Here is a 19,278-nt window from a genome sequence, read left to right as displayed (position 1 = left end):
ATTGGAGGGCTGCTCCAGATTCTCTGTGAATAAGTATCTCTTTTTTTTTTCCATTTCATTTAAATACATCATCAGCAGCACTTGAAGATGTGAGCGCCTTATGTAACATCTATGTGGCAATATTGGGAAATCCATTCAACTGAATTTCACCACAAACACTGTTCGCTTGAGCTTGCTACAAATGTTGCCTGATGCTCGTCTGAGTATTCAAGAGGACTTCCTCCAGAATCAATATCCTAGTAAGAAGATAGAGGGTTTGGATTGAGCATTGTCACAATTCTCTGCTTTCTGCACAGGTTGCAGTCGATGTTTTCAAGGCAAGGCTTTTGTTTAGCAAATAAAATAAACAAAACAATGAACAAAGCACACGGAAAACACATTTGAACAGTCGATTTAGGTGAGCATGCATGCAAACCCACTGAATGACCCCTTCCCTCGGTCACTATTATGCCCACTATAATCATGCATTGATGCACGTTGATGTTAAAGGATGGATGAATAACATGTTATTTGAGCCCCACTTCATAGCACTGATGTAACCAGGCCATTAATATGCCATGGCAGGTGTCATATGAGTTAGTCAGATGACATGTTATGCTCAGTAAAATAACGGGAACACTTTAACGGTGTCTACATAACACATTTATAACTTCTTGTATGAACACTTCATGATATTTTCATAAATGTTTGAATTAATTCTTAAAAAATGTATGTTGCCAAAGGGCTCATTTAACAGTTTACACATTGTTGAAGAAAATGTTATTCATACTAAGTGTACCTCTCTTGGGGATTAATACTAGCACTTTCATTCCTAGGAGGTTTTATTTTTTTCAGTGATGTTCTTCCTCGCTTATGTTATTGAGGAAGGCAGAAGTATAATTGTGCAATCATATCCCATTTAATTCACACTTTTTGAGATTAAATGTTGCAGTGTTATCCCAGGAATAATAAATTCTGTTTTGCCTTTACCGTAACATCCTAGACTCTGTGGAACCACCGGTGGTTCCAAAACGCACTGTTATACTCTTCATAACTTTCATATTTCATAAGCTACATTCAAAAGGTGGGCATCGTATGAGGCTGTTACTGTCTTTTTTCCATTCAAATAGATGGTGATGTCATTTTAAACCCTTATAATAAAATAAGCTGAACTCACATTTTGTTTTTCTACTGAAAGTCGACCCATTTCTCCACAAATCTGGGCTATAAACTATAAACAGACGGCATCTCTTCAGTGATCTGCTCTGTAAAAATTATTTTTATAAAGTAATACAAAGAGCATCTGAGATTATTGGCTTTCAGCAGTAAATTGTATGCATATAGCTTTTACAATATATATATATATATATATATATATGTATAATAACAATTTACGTTTATTTCATGCAGTTACTAAATAATTTGCCTTAAGATTTGGTCATGTAAAGCCAAATGGATAAACCAAAATTTACCCTGGAGAATAAGAGGTTAAAAGTGATGGACGTTAACCTGACTGAAGTGTATGTTATGTGGATCTTTAAATTGCAATGGAAAGCAGTCTATTTATATTCATGTGGCTATCCAGCATCTACAGGGAATAGATTAATATTATGGCCTTTTTAATTTTTTCATGCAATGACTCTAGCACCATACTAAGAATTACTGTCCATATAGTAAAGTAGCATGTAAAAAACAAATGCTTAAGAAAAAGCAAGTAATGAAATAAATTGAAACTATGGACAAAATGTGCCATTAAGTAAGTGTCAAAGCACTTAATGACCAAACCAAAGCGAGGTCATTTTTATTTTGGCTGTCCAGAATTAAGAAACTTTTATTTGGAAAGAAGTGTCTCAGTAAAATGACCCAGTAGTCCATTTTAATATCATGTAAAACATGTATACTTTATGAATATTGATTTGAACATTCATGAACATGTTATGAAGCGTTTATGTAAGATATTATAAAGGTATTATATCGACACCCTTAAAGTGTTACCAGATAGCTGTTATGTTATCAGTACTGGTAACGGTCATGATGCTATCACTTAGCTGTCATAATATCAAACATGACATCTGTCAAGACTACCGTTACCTAATGGTAACATGACACTGATAAATTACTGAAAGAAATCCATTATAACGGCATATGACATCTGCAATGACGTGTTATTGGTGTGGTTATGTGTTATAAAGCAAACTGTGATCAATGTTGTTTTGTTCTGTTTTGCTCCGCTCCATGTTCCAGAGCCTCTGAATAATCACAAAGCTGCCCTCATGGACCACACCACTCATCTCAATGTCAGCCTGTTTGTTCTGACTATTTAATGGCTTAGGTGGCATTTGCGTCGGCCAGCAGCTAAAAATAAGCACCAGCACTTGGAAGCAAAACTTGACGCCATTTCAGAGCCTCTAAGCATGTTGGGAAGCTCTTATGGTAAGAGGCTGATCTTGAGTGCTGCCACCAAGGGTTAATCCACCTAAGCCAAGCCAGTCAAAGGGAGCTCCTGCAAACAAGCTGCGCTTCCCTTGACCTCCCACCAGAAATGAAGGTTGGTGCACTGAAGTTTGGTCAAGCTGATCTACAGCTATGGTGGATGCGAAATCTATAGTGACTGCGTTTACTACAAGATGGACTATAGAAGGAACTTTGGGAAACCTCTTTGAATTGGTGCGTTATTGGAAAGCAGCAGGCTTCAGAGAGACAAACTGTAACCCAAAGGCCTTAAATGTTTACCACTGAGTGTATCATGAGCAATGTGTGGAGCTATGGTTAGAACCCACTTTTACCATTACGGTAACCCCTTACAAGAAATAAAAAAATAAAAGAACATGCAAGGCCACCTGACCACAGCACACATTCACTGCTACGCTCACCTGTCCATTATAGTCATACAAAGCTCTTTTATCAACCTGGAATTGGAAGGTCGTGTGTGCTTTCGCTCTGAGAGGGCTTTCACCCACAGGTAAGGCTCAAAATGTAGCCCAAGTGTTAGCCCTTCCCTTACCCGGCTAAGCCACTGAGCGCATAAAGGGCTCCAAGCTACATTCTCTGCCATGTGGAAACGACTGCGATTGTCCATTCTTGTGCATGAGAAAATAGTTCTTTGATGTCTTTGGTTAGTACTGTACGTGTAAAAGTTTGCATTTGTTCGTTTGTTTTCACCAGGATGAATAAGCTTGCGGGACTCGGGATAAGGCGGAGCTGGATCTGTGTGCTGTGTTACTCTTGTATCCAAGGTTCCTCCTCAACAAGAGAGAACTCCGCAGGGGAACCATTTGGGGCCAAGGTTACCTGAAAGCAATTATCAGGGACATCTAACTGTTGGACCAAGGCACAATCAAAATGCATTTACCGCAGCTGGTAACACTACACCGTCTACAACTTGGAGCAGAGAAACCATTTACAGTGGATACGACCTCGACTATCGGCCTTCACGTTCTTATAACTCAATTGCATCAATAATTGGTTCTTACCAATATATGAAACCCACTGAAGAGCTGACTGATACTTGTGGGTTTCTAAAGAACATGTAAATGGTACCGATTTTCTGCTTATGGTATGGAATCTCTGCCCAAAGTAAGTGATCTAAAGATGCTGAGGAAAAGTGCCATGCTCGCTATTGTATGGTGGACTGAACTGAGCATTGGCCTATACTTTTAAGGGACAAGAGTCACTGAAATCTGCTCAACTGCAACAGAAAAGAGATTGAGAAGAAGCATAAAAGAAAAACAGTACAAACATTTTTTTATGTGATTTCTTCACATTTCCAAAAACGTCTACCTCTTTTGCCAAGAACTCCACAAAAGAATATAGAATGAGATGAAATAGCAGCCTTTGTCATCAACACTCAACAGAACGATAAGTGCAAAAGTTTTGTATTTGCTGATATACACCTCTCCTTCTCCTCTCAAATGATATTTACAGTAGCTATCATATTTCAGTTAAAAGACCAAAGCCAGCTTGGCCTTTCAGTATAAATCCAGCAGCCGAGTCCATGCATAATAGCCTTTTTAAAAACATCCGATTCCATCCCTTTCAACTAGGTAGTTGCACCAGATGGCACAGTACACTTTTGGTATAAGCAGTGTGTGCATCTGGTGTCTCAGTTGGTCAACAGTGAGATTCTACATGAGATTTAAGCAAGATTAGCCAAAGATCACGCTCAGTTATGAATATCACAGCATTCAGACATACTCATCAGCACCGACGAGCAAAAGAATCAACTTAAAAAGGTGTGTGATGATTTACATTACAAAGGAAAGTACTATTGATGACATTTAGCTTTTGGATCCCTGCTATCTAGTAAAGTCAACATAAAATGTAGCAAATCAAACTTGCAGTATTTTACCATCATATTCATCTTCACTAATGCTTTTGTGCAGTGCACCAGGCTTTGCTGCTTCTCTCTACTGGTGTGCTACTAGAACCAAGCACAAAGTACACTTTTGTGATATTTCACAATGTGAAAGTTTAAACTTAACTATAAAAATAAAAGTCATGAAGATCTCATTACAGAAGCCAGGGCATGACCAAGAAAAACAATGACACCTTTACTATGGCTGGCAAAGTGTAACGTTTCTGCTGCACCTTTCTTCCCAAATGAGTTTTCCCAAATGTAAGGGTTCCCAAATGTTATGGGAAACTACTCCAAAAGTGGAAAAATCTGACATATGTGCGTGCATGCTGCTACTGTGCAAAAGTGGTGCAGCACTGCCAGTAAAGCACATCTCTTCTGTGGCAGTTTAGTTTTTTCAGGAGTTCTCAGCCCTTGCGAAAGAAACACAAATGTATTTTGTACATGACTGAGAAGTGAAGGAACTGTTGGCCATTCATGCTGAACACTTTGCAACCTTTTTCATGGGACTTTCATGGCAAATTTGAACACATGCATCCCAGCGCAACAGCGTGTAAGGGCAGCAAGTCTGAAATACGCAAAGCCTGAACAGTAATGGCAAAGGTTTTCCGGATGTGTCAGGATATTCTATACTAGCTACATTTAATACTGATATTATTAGATAGCAGCGATCTAGCAGGCCAATGTCATTTCTATAACTTTCCTTCATAATTATCTAGGTAACTCAAAACATGCCTCTGAAGCATTCCCTCTTTCACTTGTCAATGCTGATGAGAATGTCTGAATGTCTAAGTGTCTAACTGTGATCTCACACAGAAAGTTGTTGTGTACCAACTCAGATGCCGGGGGCCGTTATTACCACACCATCTTGTACATCTAGCCCGTTATCAAAAAAGAATGAAGCCTGAATGTGAATCTACACAACCACGAATAAAATCGGCAATGGATGTACTTGTCACAATTTTCAGACAAAACTGCTATTTCACCCTGTACAAGAACAAATAAATAAATAAGTCCATATTTATTTATTTTTCCATCTACACCATCTAAAAAGGTACCTCCAAACCAGTCATGGCAGAAATGATCAAAATACAAAAAAGTAAGAAAATCAAAATGATACATGCAGAGGTGGGCAGTAAAAAAAAATGTCTCTACATACACGTTTCTATATCTGTGAGAGTGATATGTACCTTGCAGTCATCTATCAGGACTTGTGGACAGGAGTTGCGTGACACATATACGCCATGGTTAGTGTTATTCTCATAGAAGGATTGTGTCTTCGTCATCTCAAAGTCATCTGCCTTCTGCTGGGCATCAAACATGTCCAGCTCATCTTTGGAAAGGTGGTACACAATGCCTGCCCCATACGAGTCTCCAACAACATTGACAGATGTTCGGAAACGATCCCTGTTGGGTTGGGTGGAGAAACAGACACACGTGCCACATCTCTTGAGGCAGTAGCATTTACTTTGTTTACTAATATTTATTCAATTTTAACGTTTTTAATGTGTCATCCTTAACAAATTACCCAATTTTTGGGGTACCAATTACAAGACAACTACCCTTTTATTAATGTTAGTTAATTAGGTTAAACACATCTATAAAAAGAACTAATAAATCACTGATAACTAGTAAGAACATGTAAATAAAGCACTACAGTGACCTGTTATATCATTAAATATGAATATCTGATGAAGCGAGTTGATAGGCTCACTATTTGAAAGTACCGGTCACTTTTGCTCTTTTTCTTTATGTGTTACAACTGCTTATTCATGATTTTAAGGTGTTTGTGAATGACCATTGATGAATAAATTTTAAACCATTCATAAGCCCCTTATAAAGGTAGTCTTATTGTAAATTAGTACCCCAAAAATTGAGATGTGAAACAAAAGGCAAATGCATTCTTAGTTATTGACTACAACATAAATGCAGAATAAGACTGCTTTAGATTTACTCACAATAGCCAGTCGACTGCCACCAGTAAACTGATGTCTTGGGTTGGCAGTCCCACAGCAGTCAAGATCAGAAGCATGGTGACCAAACCAGCACTGGGAATACTGGCGGCTCCTACACTAGCTAGAGTGGCTGTCAGGCTATGGCAGGAAATGCACAATTAATTTCACTTCATTTGGGAACATCTGTGGAATTTGTATATATTTGTGATGTATAAAACAATGAAAAATTGCAACTTTCTTTATAACCCTTTAAGGACTACTGTAGCATGCATTCACAACACACTTAACCCCTTAACCTGCCATGTGTTATTACATACTTCTACAACCCAAAACGTAGCTTCATTAGTTTGCACTGAAGTCCCTGTAGTTACTGAATAATAAGCCTTTGTATAAAATCAACCTGGAATGTTAAGGGGTTAAATAACTTTACAACTGTTTGATTACAAATATGTCCATTAGATTGGTGTATGCAGATCGATGGTCATCTGCCATTTTTTCATACTTTTTTTTTTTTTGTCCTTGCTTGGTAGCAAATCCACTTTTAGGCTGTTTTTGCTTTAGAGCTCCTCCCACACTGCATTTCAAAACGTGATTGCTGAGACTGAGCGTGCCCAACACGGGTCCTGGAGAGCTACCTTCCTGCAGAGCCTAGTCCCAAACACAATTTGCCACACCTGTTCCTGTTAATCAACCTCTTCCCAAGTGTATGATTGGCTGGATAAGATGCATTAGAGTTAAGTAAGTGGCAGGGCAGCTCATTGGAAACAAGTTGGAACTAAAGTCTGCAGGAAGGTAGCTCTTCAGGGTCAGGGCTGGAGACCACCCTGCATTGTCTTTTTAGGAATATGAAATGCATCTATACAGTGAGATAATATTACATTATAAATAAGAGCATAAACTGAAAATGCATACTGACCAAGCTAGGAGAAATAGTCACAGACCCAGAAGTACAACTGTATACAAAAGTTTGAATACTCCTTATCAAATTACAAGTTTCTTCATTTCCTAACTCGTTAACTTATTATTTACCTCATTTTAAATATGACATAATCTTTGTATGTGTCACATCAACAAAATCTAACAAAATCCAACAAAATATAATTTGACTAGGAGCAGCCAAACTTGCCATTGGACTATGTATAAAGTACAACTTTCACTATTCACTTTGTTGCAGTAAAAATGTAAAAAAATATGCTTTTGTATTTATTTTTCACCTCTGCATGCTATTTTCATCTTTAACATTCAATATTTTACCATGTAACATTTCACAGGAGACCACTTCTAGGTTCAGTCCTTAAAGGGTAAAAAATTAATGTCATAAATTGATTACAGATTAACCTGATTAGTAATCTCTGAAAGTCAGAGTAGTTTGACTGTAGGAATAATAGGAATGTTTCAACCAAACATTTGTACGAGTGTCCAAGTATGCATATCAAATTAATATCCAATCAATCTAGAATTTTAATCTAGATTTTTGGAGTAATTCAACAATGAATTTACTTCCATTTTAATAGACATTGACCTACCTGACTGTAATAATCTGACCAGGGTCAAGCTGAACTCCATTCATCTGTGCAATGAAGATGGCTGCCACTGCCTCATAAAGGGCTGTACCGTCCATGTTGATAGTTGCACCAACAGGAAGGACAAACCGGGTTACTCTCTTATCAATGCCTAGATTTTCCTCCAGGCAACGAAAGGTAACAGGCAACGTGCCAGCACTAAGACAGAGACATGCAAAGATGTTAGATTGAAGATCCTCGATCTTTAAATCCATATATACGAGTTTTGTTTTGTGTAATCCTATCAATAAAGCACAAAAAGGAAAATTGTCTACCTGGAGGCTGTTCCTAAGGCAGTGACCCAGGCCTGGAATACTCCCATAAAAAATTTGAAAGGGTTTTTCCGGACGATGATGAAATAAATCAATGGAAGGAAAATGCCTCCATGGATGATGAGGCCCACGATGACAGTGATCATGTACATCCCCAGTTGCCGGGCCACCATCTCCAGATCATTAATGGAAATAATCTTTCCGCAGATCAGGCATGCAATGCCCACAGGGGAATACCTATGACAGGGAAGATGCATTAGGCTTTCTGGCACATTTACACCACACAATGTTTTCTTTAAGGCAGTTATAAGCAAGAAAACAATGCTACGCACTATATAGTAATAAGAACAGTTGATAAACATATGAGCAAGTTCTCAGTGGTCCCGATCTAACAGTTTGGCGAGCCAGCCAGGAGCAAGAACACCCCACCGTGGATCAGGAAGGTCAAAGGGTCAGTACAGTTTGACAAATTTTACTTAGATTTCTTAGATTGGACAGTGACTTCACTTAGGTCAACAGGGAGTGACCTTGTAGCCACTACCTTGATCTGAGTTTTTTCTACATGAAAAAAAAAATTGATGCAGATAAACTGATTTAGCTCATGTAAGGGGCCCACATTCTACATGTTTCCCAGATTTCACCCCCTGATGCCCACTTATGATATTTATGGGAGTTTCTATACATAAAACAGTCAAGATATTTTTTTCACCCTCTTTTTTCCTTTAAACAGGCTATTTTATTGCTGAGCTCTTAAGAGTGATATATGTTAATGACTTCTGTTGATTGTGATAGGCTGTATTGTGACTTATTTAAAAAGCAGTTCAGTTGAAACACTCCTTATAACTTCATCGTGAATGGACAGAGCTAAACTGCTGTAAGCAGAATAGGTGGGTATTTGTGAATGCACTGAAAAAAAACCCATTGAATTCAAATGTCTGCATCTCCATATGCAGTCTGTATGGACTTTACATGCAACATGCAACACTTTTATGTTGAGAAAAGTAACAAAATTTTAGTTTTAAAATTTAAAATTAAAATGCAAGTTTCTGTTTGGTAATGTAGAGAAGTTTGGTAATTTATAAAGGTTCTCAATTTTTACTGGGATTGCTGGTCTATTAAGGCAATGATAAGCTATTTAGTTAGAATTGGTGTAGGTCACATAAGCTGTGAAAAAGCTACAGAGTGTTTAGAGTTCACAGATGAGATATTTCACCTCTAAAGGTTAAGAGTACAGTCACAGATTGTTCACTTGTGGTGGAAGTTGACAGACATAGGAGAGACTAGCAGTGTGCAGTGAAATGTACAGTGAAATTTGCTGTGAAAGGCAAAGTTTGGTGGAATGTGTTGTATTAATCTTAGGTAAACAACTATGGGCACTGGTGAAATATAGCTCACAACACACAGGGTGGTCACTTTAAGGCCTTATATTATGTCAGGCCATTTCCACTGATTCAATGGATATAATGTGGCCTGGCATGGTGTCAATTTGTTCAAATAAAGGGGAAAACACAAAGGGGATCGGGCCTTTGCAGTTATTGCCCCTAGACTCTGGAATAAACTGCCACTTCATATCCGTACTTCAGAGTCTACGCAGTCTTTTAAATCCTCTATTTACCTTTGCTTTTAATTCAAGTTCAGTCTGAGCTTTCAGGTTCTTTGTTTCTGTCTCTGATCTCATTTTAGTGTATTCTATTTATTGTATTTGTTGCTTTATATTATGTTTTATTCTTGTTATTTTATTGACTTTTGGATTTACTGTTTAAACTTGTAAAGCACTTTGGTCAACTTCGTTGTTTTTAAATGTGCTCTAGAAATAAAATTGACATTGACATTGACAAATAATTAAAAATTATTAACTATTGATAATCCAATTACCTTTCTGGCAATAAAACTGTTATTATAGTTCTTTTGCAGTTAGCAGTAAGATATACAAAAGCTCAGTATGTGTATCATATATTTTGTCAAATTGTTTTGCATTTTTACTTAATCCTAATTGTAGTAGGGTACACAGAATAAAATTGCTGATGTCTGTTGATAATGGGATTTTGTGGAGTGAAACAAGAACAGCATTTGAAAAGTCCACAATGAAGTTTACAGAAAAGCAATTATGAAATTAGAATGATCATATTTATATACAAAGTCAAAGCTACACAATGGAAGATTTGGGGATTTGGATTTGGCCTCTCTGGTAGAAATGTGTAATTGCAAGCCACACACAGAAGAATATTTTATAACGTGGGTTGTGCTTTGGACGCCTTCCCCAAGCAGATGAATCTGAGGATTGCAAGCACGTTGAAGGAGTATTCAAATAGAACTCAGTCAAAACTTGGTGACATATCATGCGAGGATGTAAGGAAATTACTGCTACTGTCGTCATATCTTCATCAGCATGATGTTGATTTTGCATTAGAGACCTAAATACTGAGCTGGACCTTCTTTTGGAAACTGTGTGTGCGAAGTTAAAAGGTCAATTTTAACAAAAAAGTGCACAAATACTGACCACATGATCATGCCGACCAGCCTCATTACAATTTCATTGAGGACATTGAAGAAGTCCAGCATCAGCCTGGCCCTCTCGCCCATTTTTCCCATGCAGATTCCAAACGCCACAAAGAAGCCAATAAGACCTTGAAAAAAGAAGAAAAGGTATAATCATATAAATCATATATGAGAATGTGAAGTACTAGTGATTGTGTACAGATCTAAAATATAGATCAATGATTTTACTCATCATTAAAATCCTTCACATCCTGGTTAAAGGTAATAGTATAACAGTATATGATAGAACACAATGGACTCTTTGTAGGAAAAAAGGTGGGAATAAAATGCATTACAGTACACAGTGATAAAAACGGAATAGGCACCTAACACATTCATGCCGCTCTTGAACTGAAGAGATTTCTTGATGACATATTTAGCTGCACCCTTCGTGGCATTTCGTCCGAATCGATTTGGATGAGGAGGCGGAGCTACTTCTACTTTATTTGAAACAGTCTGGATCTGTAGAGAGAGAGGAAAGTAATAATAATAATAATAACTATAAAGGCAAGGTTTGTGAACAAACATTAAGTTGATTTGACAAAGCCAGTGATAATGCTTCACAGGGTAAAGCATTTGCAGAACACTAGTCTGGTGCTTTACAATTCCAGGCAGTTGCTAATGAGTTGCCAGGCCATTGCTATGCTATCCTAGGTGGTTGCTAAGCTGTTACTAAGCTGTTGCTTTGCTATTCCAGGTGTTGCTAGATCACTGCTGCAGATATCCCAGATGTGTGCTAAGGAGTTGCTCGACCGTTGGTATGTTATCTCAGGTGCCTGCTAAGGGGTTGCTAGGCTGTTGTTATGGTATTCCAGTTGTTTGTTAAAGTGTTGCAGGACCACTGCTGTGGTATCCCAGGTGGTTGCTAAGGCATTGCTAGACCACTGCTGGTCGTTTTTACACGAAAAAAAAAAATGTTTGGAAAAATGCTGTATGGACACTGTATGTTGAATTGGTTAAAAATACAAGCAACCTATTCAAAGATTTGCAGTTCTAGCTCAAAAGCTGTAAGAGAAATTACGTTGCAAATTTTTGATCATAGTATATCAAGAATAAGAAGTAGAAGAAGAAACTGAAGAACAGTAAACTGGCTACCAGGCCAGCGTAATAAATGTTAAATAAAATCTATGGGAACAAATGTTTGAGGTAGAAATGATCTATGATTCCATGATCTACTACAATTTCAAACATGCTGACATTTAACTTCTACCTGGTTAACAGAGACGTACCTGCTGGAAGCAAGCCTGCACCAAATTCTCTGGAAAGAGGTTTCTGATGAGATCAAAAAAGGCATCTAAACTGGAAACTTCATCATTCTTCTTCCCTTCTCCTAGGTTTGCTTTCAGCTTGGGGTTGCCAGGGTGGATCGCCAGCACCAAAATCACGCCCAGGATAGCAGCGATGATGGTTGTAGTCATGTAGTACACCATGGCTCTTGTGCCGAGACGACCGCTAGATTTGGCGTCTAACCCAGCCAGCCCTGTAATGAAAAGATTCATTAAATATGTCAACTAAATATGAGAGAAGCATTAAAGCCTTTGCTTTACTTACTAGTACTACTGACTATTCTTAAGCTGAGGATAAGGTCTGGTCATGCTACACAGTGACTCCATCTATAGGAGCAGCTGCGTGTGTGTCAGTCACTTAAGAATCACTAATGGTTCTATTCTATAAAGTACCTGTGATTAAACTGGAGATGATTAGAGGCAAAATCAGCATTTTCAGCATTCTCATGAGAATATCACCAGGAAAGGCAATGATCATGATGACATCAGCAGGGAGCGGAGATGCATATCGCAGAAGAACACCAGCTACTGAACCTATGATCACACCTAGACAAAACAAAACACCAGACAACATCAGACAACCTCACCTCAAAAAACCCTACAGTATTGTAAAAAGCATAAAAACACACTGTCTCTAGCTTCTAGTCAAAATAGCCGTTTTCATCAGGATGAAGCAGAAAACATATCCTCACTGTCCAAAGAAAGCCAAATATTTCCAAAGAAGTAATTTTCCAGGAGAGAGAGCAAAAACGTTTTAACTTTCAATGTAAGTTAATGTAAAGGGATTTTACTCGAAGCAATTTTGGAGCATTTCTATTGGTCCATTCATCAAGAAATGTTCAATGTTAAGGACAGCTGCCATGTGCAAATGAGGTAGAAAAATAAAAATTGAAAAAAAAGTTGTTGAGTTTTCTTTGGGCAGTGATTATATATTAAGAGAAAATTATACAAAAGCCACAACAACACAATATTTAATTTTAACCCCCTATCATGTCCAGTCTTTGCTTTTATTACAGCTTCCATTCCTTTCAGGAGATTTGCTTTAAGTTTTTTCAGTGAAACCTGTAAAGTTCAGTCTTAGAAGTGGGTTTCTGCTTCTCATCATCCACATTCAGTGATGTTGAGGTCTGGACTCTGGGTCGATCAGTCCATTGTTCTGAGAAACACCAGCAGCTCCTTTGTTTTGCAAACTTTCTTTTTCTTTTCTTTTTCTTTTAAGTTTTTTATTAGATTTTTAATTATCCCAGTTTCTAATTTGATCTTAATGTAATCTTTTACTTTACTTTTTAAATGACTCTACATTTTCTCATTTGTAAAGCACGTGGAATGATAACTCTGTATGAAAGGTGCTATGTAAATAAACTTGCCATGTCTTTTTTCTCATCTCCTTTTCTCAGTAGCAGCTTTAATGGCTAAATAATTTTAAAATTTGGTTTTGGAAACTCTTTACACTTATGTTCATTTATTTTCATCTTTCTTAAGCTGAATATCTTATATTTAATAACTCAGAAATGTGAACGATGTACTTTAGATTCAGTTAAATGAATGATGGGTGGTCTCATCTCAAATGAATGATGGTCGTGGCACAGTACTGTAGATGTTCCTCCTTTAGAAAATACAAAACAGAAGCACTGTTTCTGCTTTATTTTTAGACATCTAAACTGTTTCTATGATTTTGTGCCTCATCCCTACTCTAACAGTGAAGGGTAATTTGCATATGGTTTGTCTTATATACATGATCCAATTCGAGTTGTAGTTTAAAGCTTTAATGTTTACTGTTCAGTGCCATATTTAGGTCCCCGTGTAGCCCATAGTAGTCTATTCCAATGTACTACACACACTTACTGAGACGTCGCAACTTTATGCATTCGAGAGTCACATGACACACATCCATGATCACATACAAGAGTAAAGATACCCAAGATTGGGTCAAGGATTTGGTTGGGTAGGATTCCAGGGGCTGGACTAAAGGCCTTAAACTACCAACTTAATTTGGAAATGATAGAAGTGTTAACAATCCAATTAATTTTCAATGCTTAGGAGCAATATTCTTAGAAAAAAAGCATCACTCTAGACCTTCTCAAAGAAACCAGATTTCAGTTAGTTGCTAGAAATGAAAAAAGCCGCAGCTCTAAATCAGGACTCTTTACTTAAAAAATCATTGTAAGGTAAAATATATGTTCATTTTTGTTACACAAAATAAATATACAACATGTAGAAGGTTTTTTACAGTCTTGAGATGACTGCATGTAATCTGGAACAGACAAAAAAAACGTTCATGTGCAACAGTGGATGGATCCCATAGGGGCCTTTGACTGAGCTTTGCATCTATGGCCTGAACTGAAGACCTAGTGCCACTGCATTTTAAGCTTGTTATATATTGCTTTAAAGGCATTGACAAGTAAAAAAACTCTCCCTTGTTTCATGACAGTTAGGCAATAATGCTCACATACAATTGACATACTAATATGACCCTCTGGTGTCCTCCTAAGTAGCGCAGTCTGTGTATGATGAAAAACATGGGATGCTTTCTAAAATGGTTTGAAGAGATGGCAGACATCTCAGAGGAATGTTACCCAAAAATCAAACTCGAAGAAATTACATTTTTGTTATTTGTGCATGTGAAGCTATATCATACCTTTGGAACACAAACCTTCAGGAAGTCTTTTGAAATTCAATTAAAAGTCTTTGAAAAGAAGTAGAATTCTTGTCCAGTGTCTATATCCAACATCTGTTTCCCTGAGCTATGACCAAATATTTAGGTCCACACTCTCTCTAATATTTAACATAGTGCCGCTGTACACATAACACTGGCAATGAATGTCTATGTGCTTACATGATGGGCTTCTATTGCCCAGTATAGCTCTGCCCAGATCACATACTCACACTCAGAATGTACATTTTTGAAAAGCTCTCCTTTATAGCAGGATGAGAAGGAATACCATATTCTGACCCAATCAATGCTGAGGTGAGCCAAGGCCACCTTTCGGCCAGAGAATGCATAAATGCTTGCTAGTGATTAGTCTGACTCGTATCTCTCACATATTTGTCTTGGTAGCATCTTTTCTCCACTGATGAGCATAAAGTGAACACGTTTAAAAACAAAGGCTGAAAATAAAGGCCCGTGAACCAAAGTAATAGCACTCAGGGATGTATTTTTCCGTACCTCCCATTGAGCCATCAGTCAAGAGATTAGCAACTGTCATGTGGGCACAAGGCACAACATAAACACATTAACCCAATTCCTGTAGCCTGTAATTTAATAAGTCCTGATTGATCGTCACCTAGCATGACCTAGCAGAGAAGCTAGGTACACAGTTTCCATACAAACCAAAGGAATGTTTCCTCATTTCCCATTAGAACATCTGCAGGCAAAAGCTATAAAGTCACCCTTTCGCATTCCTGCATGCACATATACACTTTTCATAGGTAAACATTGACAATGTTTCATTAATCTATTAAAATATAAATTTGCATGTGCTTGGACAGTAGAAGAAAAACTTCTACCAAAAGCTAGTGCAGTTCCTGGACAGAACACACTGAAGCTCTTTGAAAATAGATGCTGCTAGGTTGATAAGCAGTACACATGCATGCTTCACCAGCATGACTTATGATAATGTAGACCTGCACCGCAATAAACCACAAGTTAGTGCATTACAGTGGTGGCATGTTCTTTTGCATGCCTTATAATCAAGCACTTCCATAAACCTAAGCAATTATTAACTATTTCAGTGACAGTACGATTTCACTCCCACGTCATTCACTTAAACATGAACGTATTAAGAGCAACATTGTTCTTATATATGCAAAGCCAGCTGCAGAACTGTAGTGATGTGTCAAAGTCAGAGACCACCATTCACTGATTTAATTCCCTGGCAAAATTGCTATTTTATGTTATTCATTTATCAGGGCATATTTCTGAGGAGATTAAATGTATATTAAATGTAAATATTTCACTTGTTCAAAAAATGGGACTCCTTACAACTGTGCAAGAATGCTCCACAGGTGTTTCTATTCATCCTCAACTTAGCGCTATATGTGTGAAAGGATGTGTAGATGTCAAGAAAAGCTCACTAAGAAAAGGAAATAGACAAAAACATGCAAAGAACTTGCAGTTCACCCAAGGAAGGTGTTGATGTTCTCAGAACAAAGAATGTAAGACTGAACTTTGGAGGTGTGAACAAAGATCCCTGCAGATTTCTTTCAAAAACATCAATTCTCCTGAAATGATTTCAAGCTGTAATAAAGGAAAAACTAGAAAATAAATGTCTTGCACTTAAAGGCCTTGTGAATGGATATTGAAAAAATAAACGTGGGTCTCCGATTTTTGCTCAGCACCGTATGTGGACCCGAATGAAGAGAACTTACCAAGAACTGTGAGTGTCAGAAGCAAGTTCTTCATGATTTTGTCGCAGAGGCCTCCACATGCTGGCTCAGGTGGAGGAACTGGAGGTTCAAGGTCACTCTCGTGCATCCGGACCTCCACTTGTTTCTGCATATTGTTGGCACTGGTGTAGAAAATAATAAATGACATTAAATTGGTAGAACTATTTTGTTGTCGGTTTCACAAGCACGGCCTGTTCTACAGTTTTGTGCTGAGCTTTAGAGACTTCTAGAATGTCTGCATTTAGTCAATGTGGGATGAAAATGAGGCCTGTTTCAAATGTGCACGGTTCAAGTATGACTTCAGCATACAAATCACTCATGCTGAACTCTTGACTCAGCGCAGGTCGGTCTGTACACCAATATTCATAGACTTCAACAACATTTTTGAAAATGTGTTTAATCTCTGTTCCTACAAATGCTTTCACTTTGAGTAATGCATTCAATCCAGGGTTTTTTGCCTAATGACCTGTTGTTATCATGACATCTCGTGTTTTGATATATGGTTTGCATGAGATGATCACAAGTTTGAGCTTATGGTGGCTGATTGTATATTTGATCCCATATCAAATATTTAAAGGGGGATGCAGGTGATTTTTTACATTTCTATATATTTAAATCATTAAAATGTTGGTTTGATGTGAAATGCACCATTCCAGAGAAAATTACAGTGTAAGAATTGTTCACAGTTGTGATGATAGGAACTAGATATCCAAAGAGTTTAATACCTCTTAAAGCCATTCCACAGTAAGCTATTTCTTTGAATAGTTAAGAATACACTGCTTGATGCGTGATAGTCTGTTTTACAATCGTATTAAAATTTTAAAACATAATTTTAAATAATTTGTTAATGATGGAGAAGCACATGGAGTGCGTTGTAAGGCAAAATAGAGATTTACCACTATTTCACCTTTATAAACATTACATATGAAAGTGCAAAAAGACACACGTAGGTCCAGTGGTCATTTTGGATAGTAAAGAAAATGGCCATTTGCACTGGAGAGAGTATGACCCCTGGTTCCTATCAGCACCACTGTAAAGAGTCTGTAAATTTCTCTACAATGAACAATTTCATGCCCAACCACTCTGAATGAGTTTTTTTGCATAGCAATGATTGAACTATGGCAAAAAAAAAAAAAAAAAAAAAAAATATATATATATATATATATATATATATACATATATACATATATGGCGAAAAAAATATTTTCTAACAGTCAGGCAATATTGTTGAATGTTTTTGTATGCTAATATGATGACCTGAGGAACATCCTCTGTGATCCCTTGCCCTCTGAGCAAGGGGCAGGACAAGGCATGCTAACTCCTCAGTGCCCCTAACTTTCAGGTCATGTCTCTGCAAACTGCCCACTGATCATTAATGGCAGTCATGTCACATGACACAACAGCACACCAGTCTTTTGGCTTTGTTGTGGTCTGGCTTTAAAGCTCTTAAACTTCGAAGTCACTCCTCCTCCCTTAATAGAGTATAACCTTGCTTGCTTATGTAACTCCAGGACGATCAGTAATTAAGCACATGGATGGCAAAGCATAGCAGGACAATTTGTAGTGCCCAGGTACATCAAGCCTTTGATTATCAAGTTTGAGTGCAAAAGGGTACAGCGCATCCACCAAGTCGATTAAGGGTAAATGGTGATTTAATGCAAAAATGACCAGAACTTTGTGATTAGTTTTGGAATCGTTCCTGCACAGGAGCCAATATAGAACAAAACTCATCTTCAGATGGTTGTTCTCAAGTACAAGTACTCATTGTGAAAAACAATGGCCATTTGATTCTGCATAATTACCTGAAGTACGTAATTGATTATTGTTCATGTTCAGGTTTTGTCTGAATATGTTGTGAGGTAGGAGTAATCAGCACTTAGGATTTGCCAGGGTTGAGTGGTGGCAAGGAAACCAGAGGCTGTTTGATACTCACTGCTCCAGCCCTAATGAGATATAAGCCTGTTAAAAGGTTAATTTTAGCCATTCAAGCACAACAGTAATTGTGTTACACAACAGTTTGGACCGCCAAAGAAAGTCAAGGTGTCATCTTATGCTAAGCATGAGCTACTGAATGGCTGTCTTATTGATGTAAATATGCAAATGACTGCACATGACCTTGTAATAATGCATTTCAAATGCATCCAGGCTTGCCTCTGTTGTGCCACATAGATGTACTAGGTATTCAAATGAATTCAAATTAAAGTTTGCAAGTAGGAAAATGTTCTAATAAAGCTAATTTAAATCTGGACCTATTGCTGGATGCATCTGTTGTCAAAGTCCTCTGCATGAGTTAGGATGCAAAGCTCACGCTTGAGCTTGTCTGCAGGCTATTTTTAGCCAGGGACAATCTGTCTACTCACCAAAGGTCAAAAAAAGTGACTTTCTGGACATTTGTCAATCAATAATCACTGTCTATCATAAGCAATCAAATCTAGCCCTAAAGTTACAGTGCAATCATTGCAAACAACTCAGAGTAGATTTGTTTATAACTCTGCATTTTGGATTTTTTTTTTTTTTTTAAGTTAAGTGTCATTTGCATTTTACAGCCCTTGCAATGATGCACAGCCCTGTCCAGATAGGCAACAGCTATCTAGCTGTGAATAAAAATTCATCTCACAAAAGTTTTGCAAATGCAACAAATGCATGGTTCCATTTTGCACATTACCTGCTGTAGTGCAGTTGTTTTCAGGGTGAAGAGTCTCTGCAGTAGACAACTATGCAGCCATAGGCTGTAACAACGACTATAGAAGAAAGGATGACAAGATCACAGTTTATCCATCGGGTGATCCAAGCCAGATCATCAGAAACCCAAATGTGATATCCAAACAGCCAGTGAATTGAGGCCTGCAACCAGCAAGACAGAACCTTCACGGATCAATATGCAAAGATTCACATTCACGGATCGAAGGTTCAAATGACCATCCAGTGCCAGTCAAGCAGTCTGGT

General features: G+C 37.7%; 1 protein-coding gene across 1 annotated transcript; it reads right to left on the bottom strand.

Annotated features, from left to right (window-relative positions):
• Positions 1–1,380: 1,380 nt before the first annotated feature.
• slc1a2a (solute carrier family 1 member 2a) lies at positions 1,381–19,278 on the bottom strand. The gene is made up of 11 exons (XM_017722785.1): positions 18,998–19,278; positions 16,315–16,454; positions 12,340–12,492; positions 11,890–12,140; positions 10,987–11,122; positions 10,623–10,749; positions 8,126–8,359; positions 7,815–8,009; positions 6,292–6,426; positions 5,524–5,740; positions 1,381–3,270 (listed from the first exon to the last, which is right to left on the bottom strand). The coding sequence occupies exons 2-11, from the start codon at positions 16,442–16,444 to the stop codon at positions 3,199–3,201; spliced, it is 1,650 nt and encodes a 549-aa protein (XP_017578274.1). The 5' UTR covers positions 16,445–16,454; positions 18,998–19,278; the 3' UTR covers positions 1,381–3,198.

This window comes from Pygocentrus nattereri, chromosome 25, assembly GCF_015220715.1.
Source record: "Pygocentrus nattereri isolate fPygNat1 chromosome 25, fPygNat1.pri, whole genome shotgun sequence".
In the NCBI taxonomy this organism is placed as follows: Eukaryota; Metazoa; Chordata; class Actinopteri; order Characiformes; family Serrasalmidae; genus Pygocentrus; species Pygocentrus nattereri.
Note: the sequence above shows the minus strand (reverse complement) of the source record. Positions and strands in the feature narration are given on the sequence as shown.

Excerpts from the sequence above, each read along its gene's own strand:
- slc1a2a (XM_017722785.1), bottom strand. The coding sequence starts at position 16,444 with ATGCAGAAACAAGTGGAGGTCCGGATGCACGAGAGTGACCTTGAACCT. Across the intron at positions 12,493-16,314 it reads TCTGACACTCACAGTTCTTG|GTGTGATCATAGGTTCAGTA; the intron begins GTAAGTTCTCTT and ends TGTTTTGTCTAG. Across the intron at positions 11,123-11,889 it reads TGCAGGCTTGCTTCCAGCAG|ATCCAGACTGTTTCAAATAA; the intron begins GTACGTCTCTGT and ends CTCTCTCTACAG.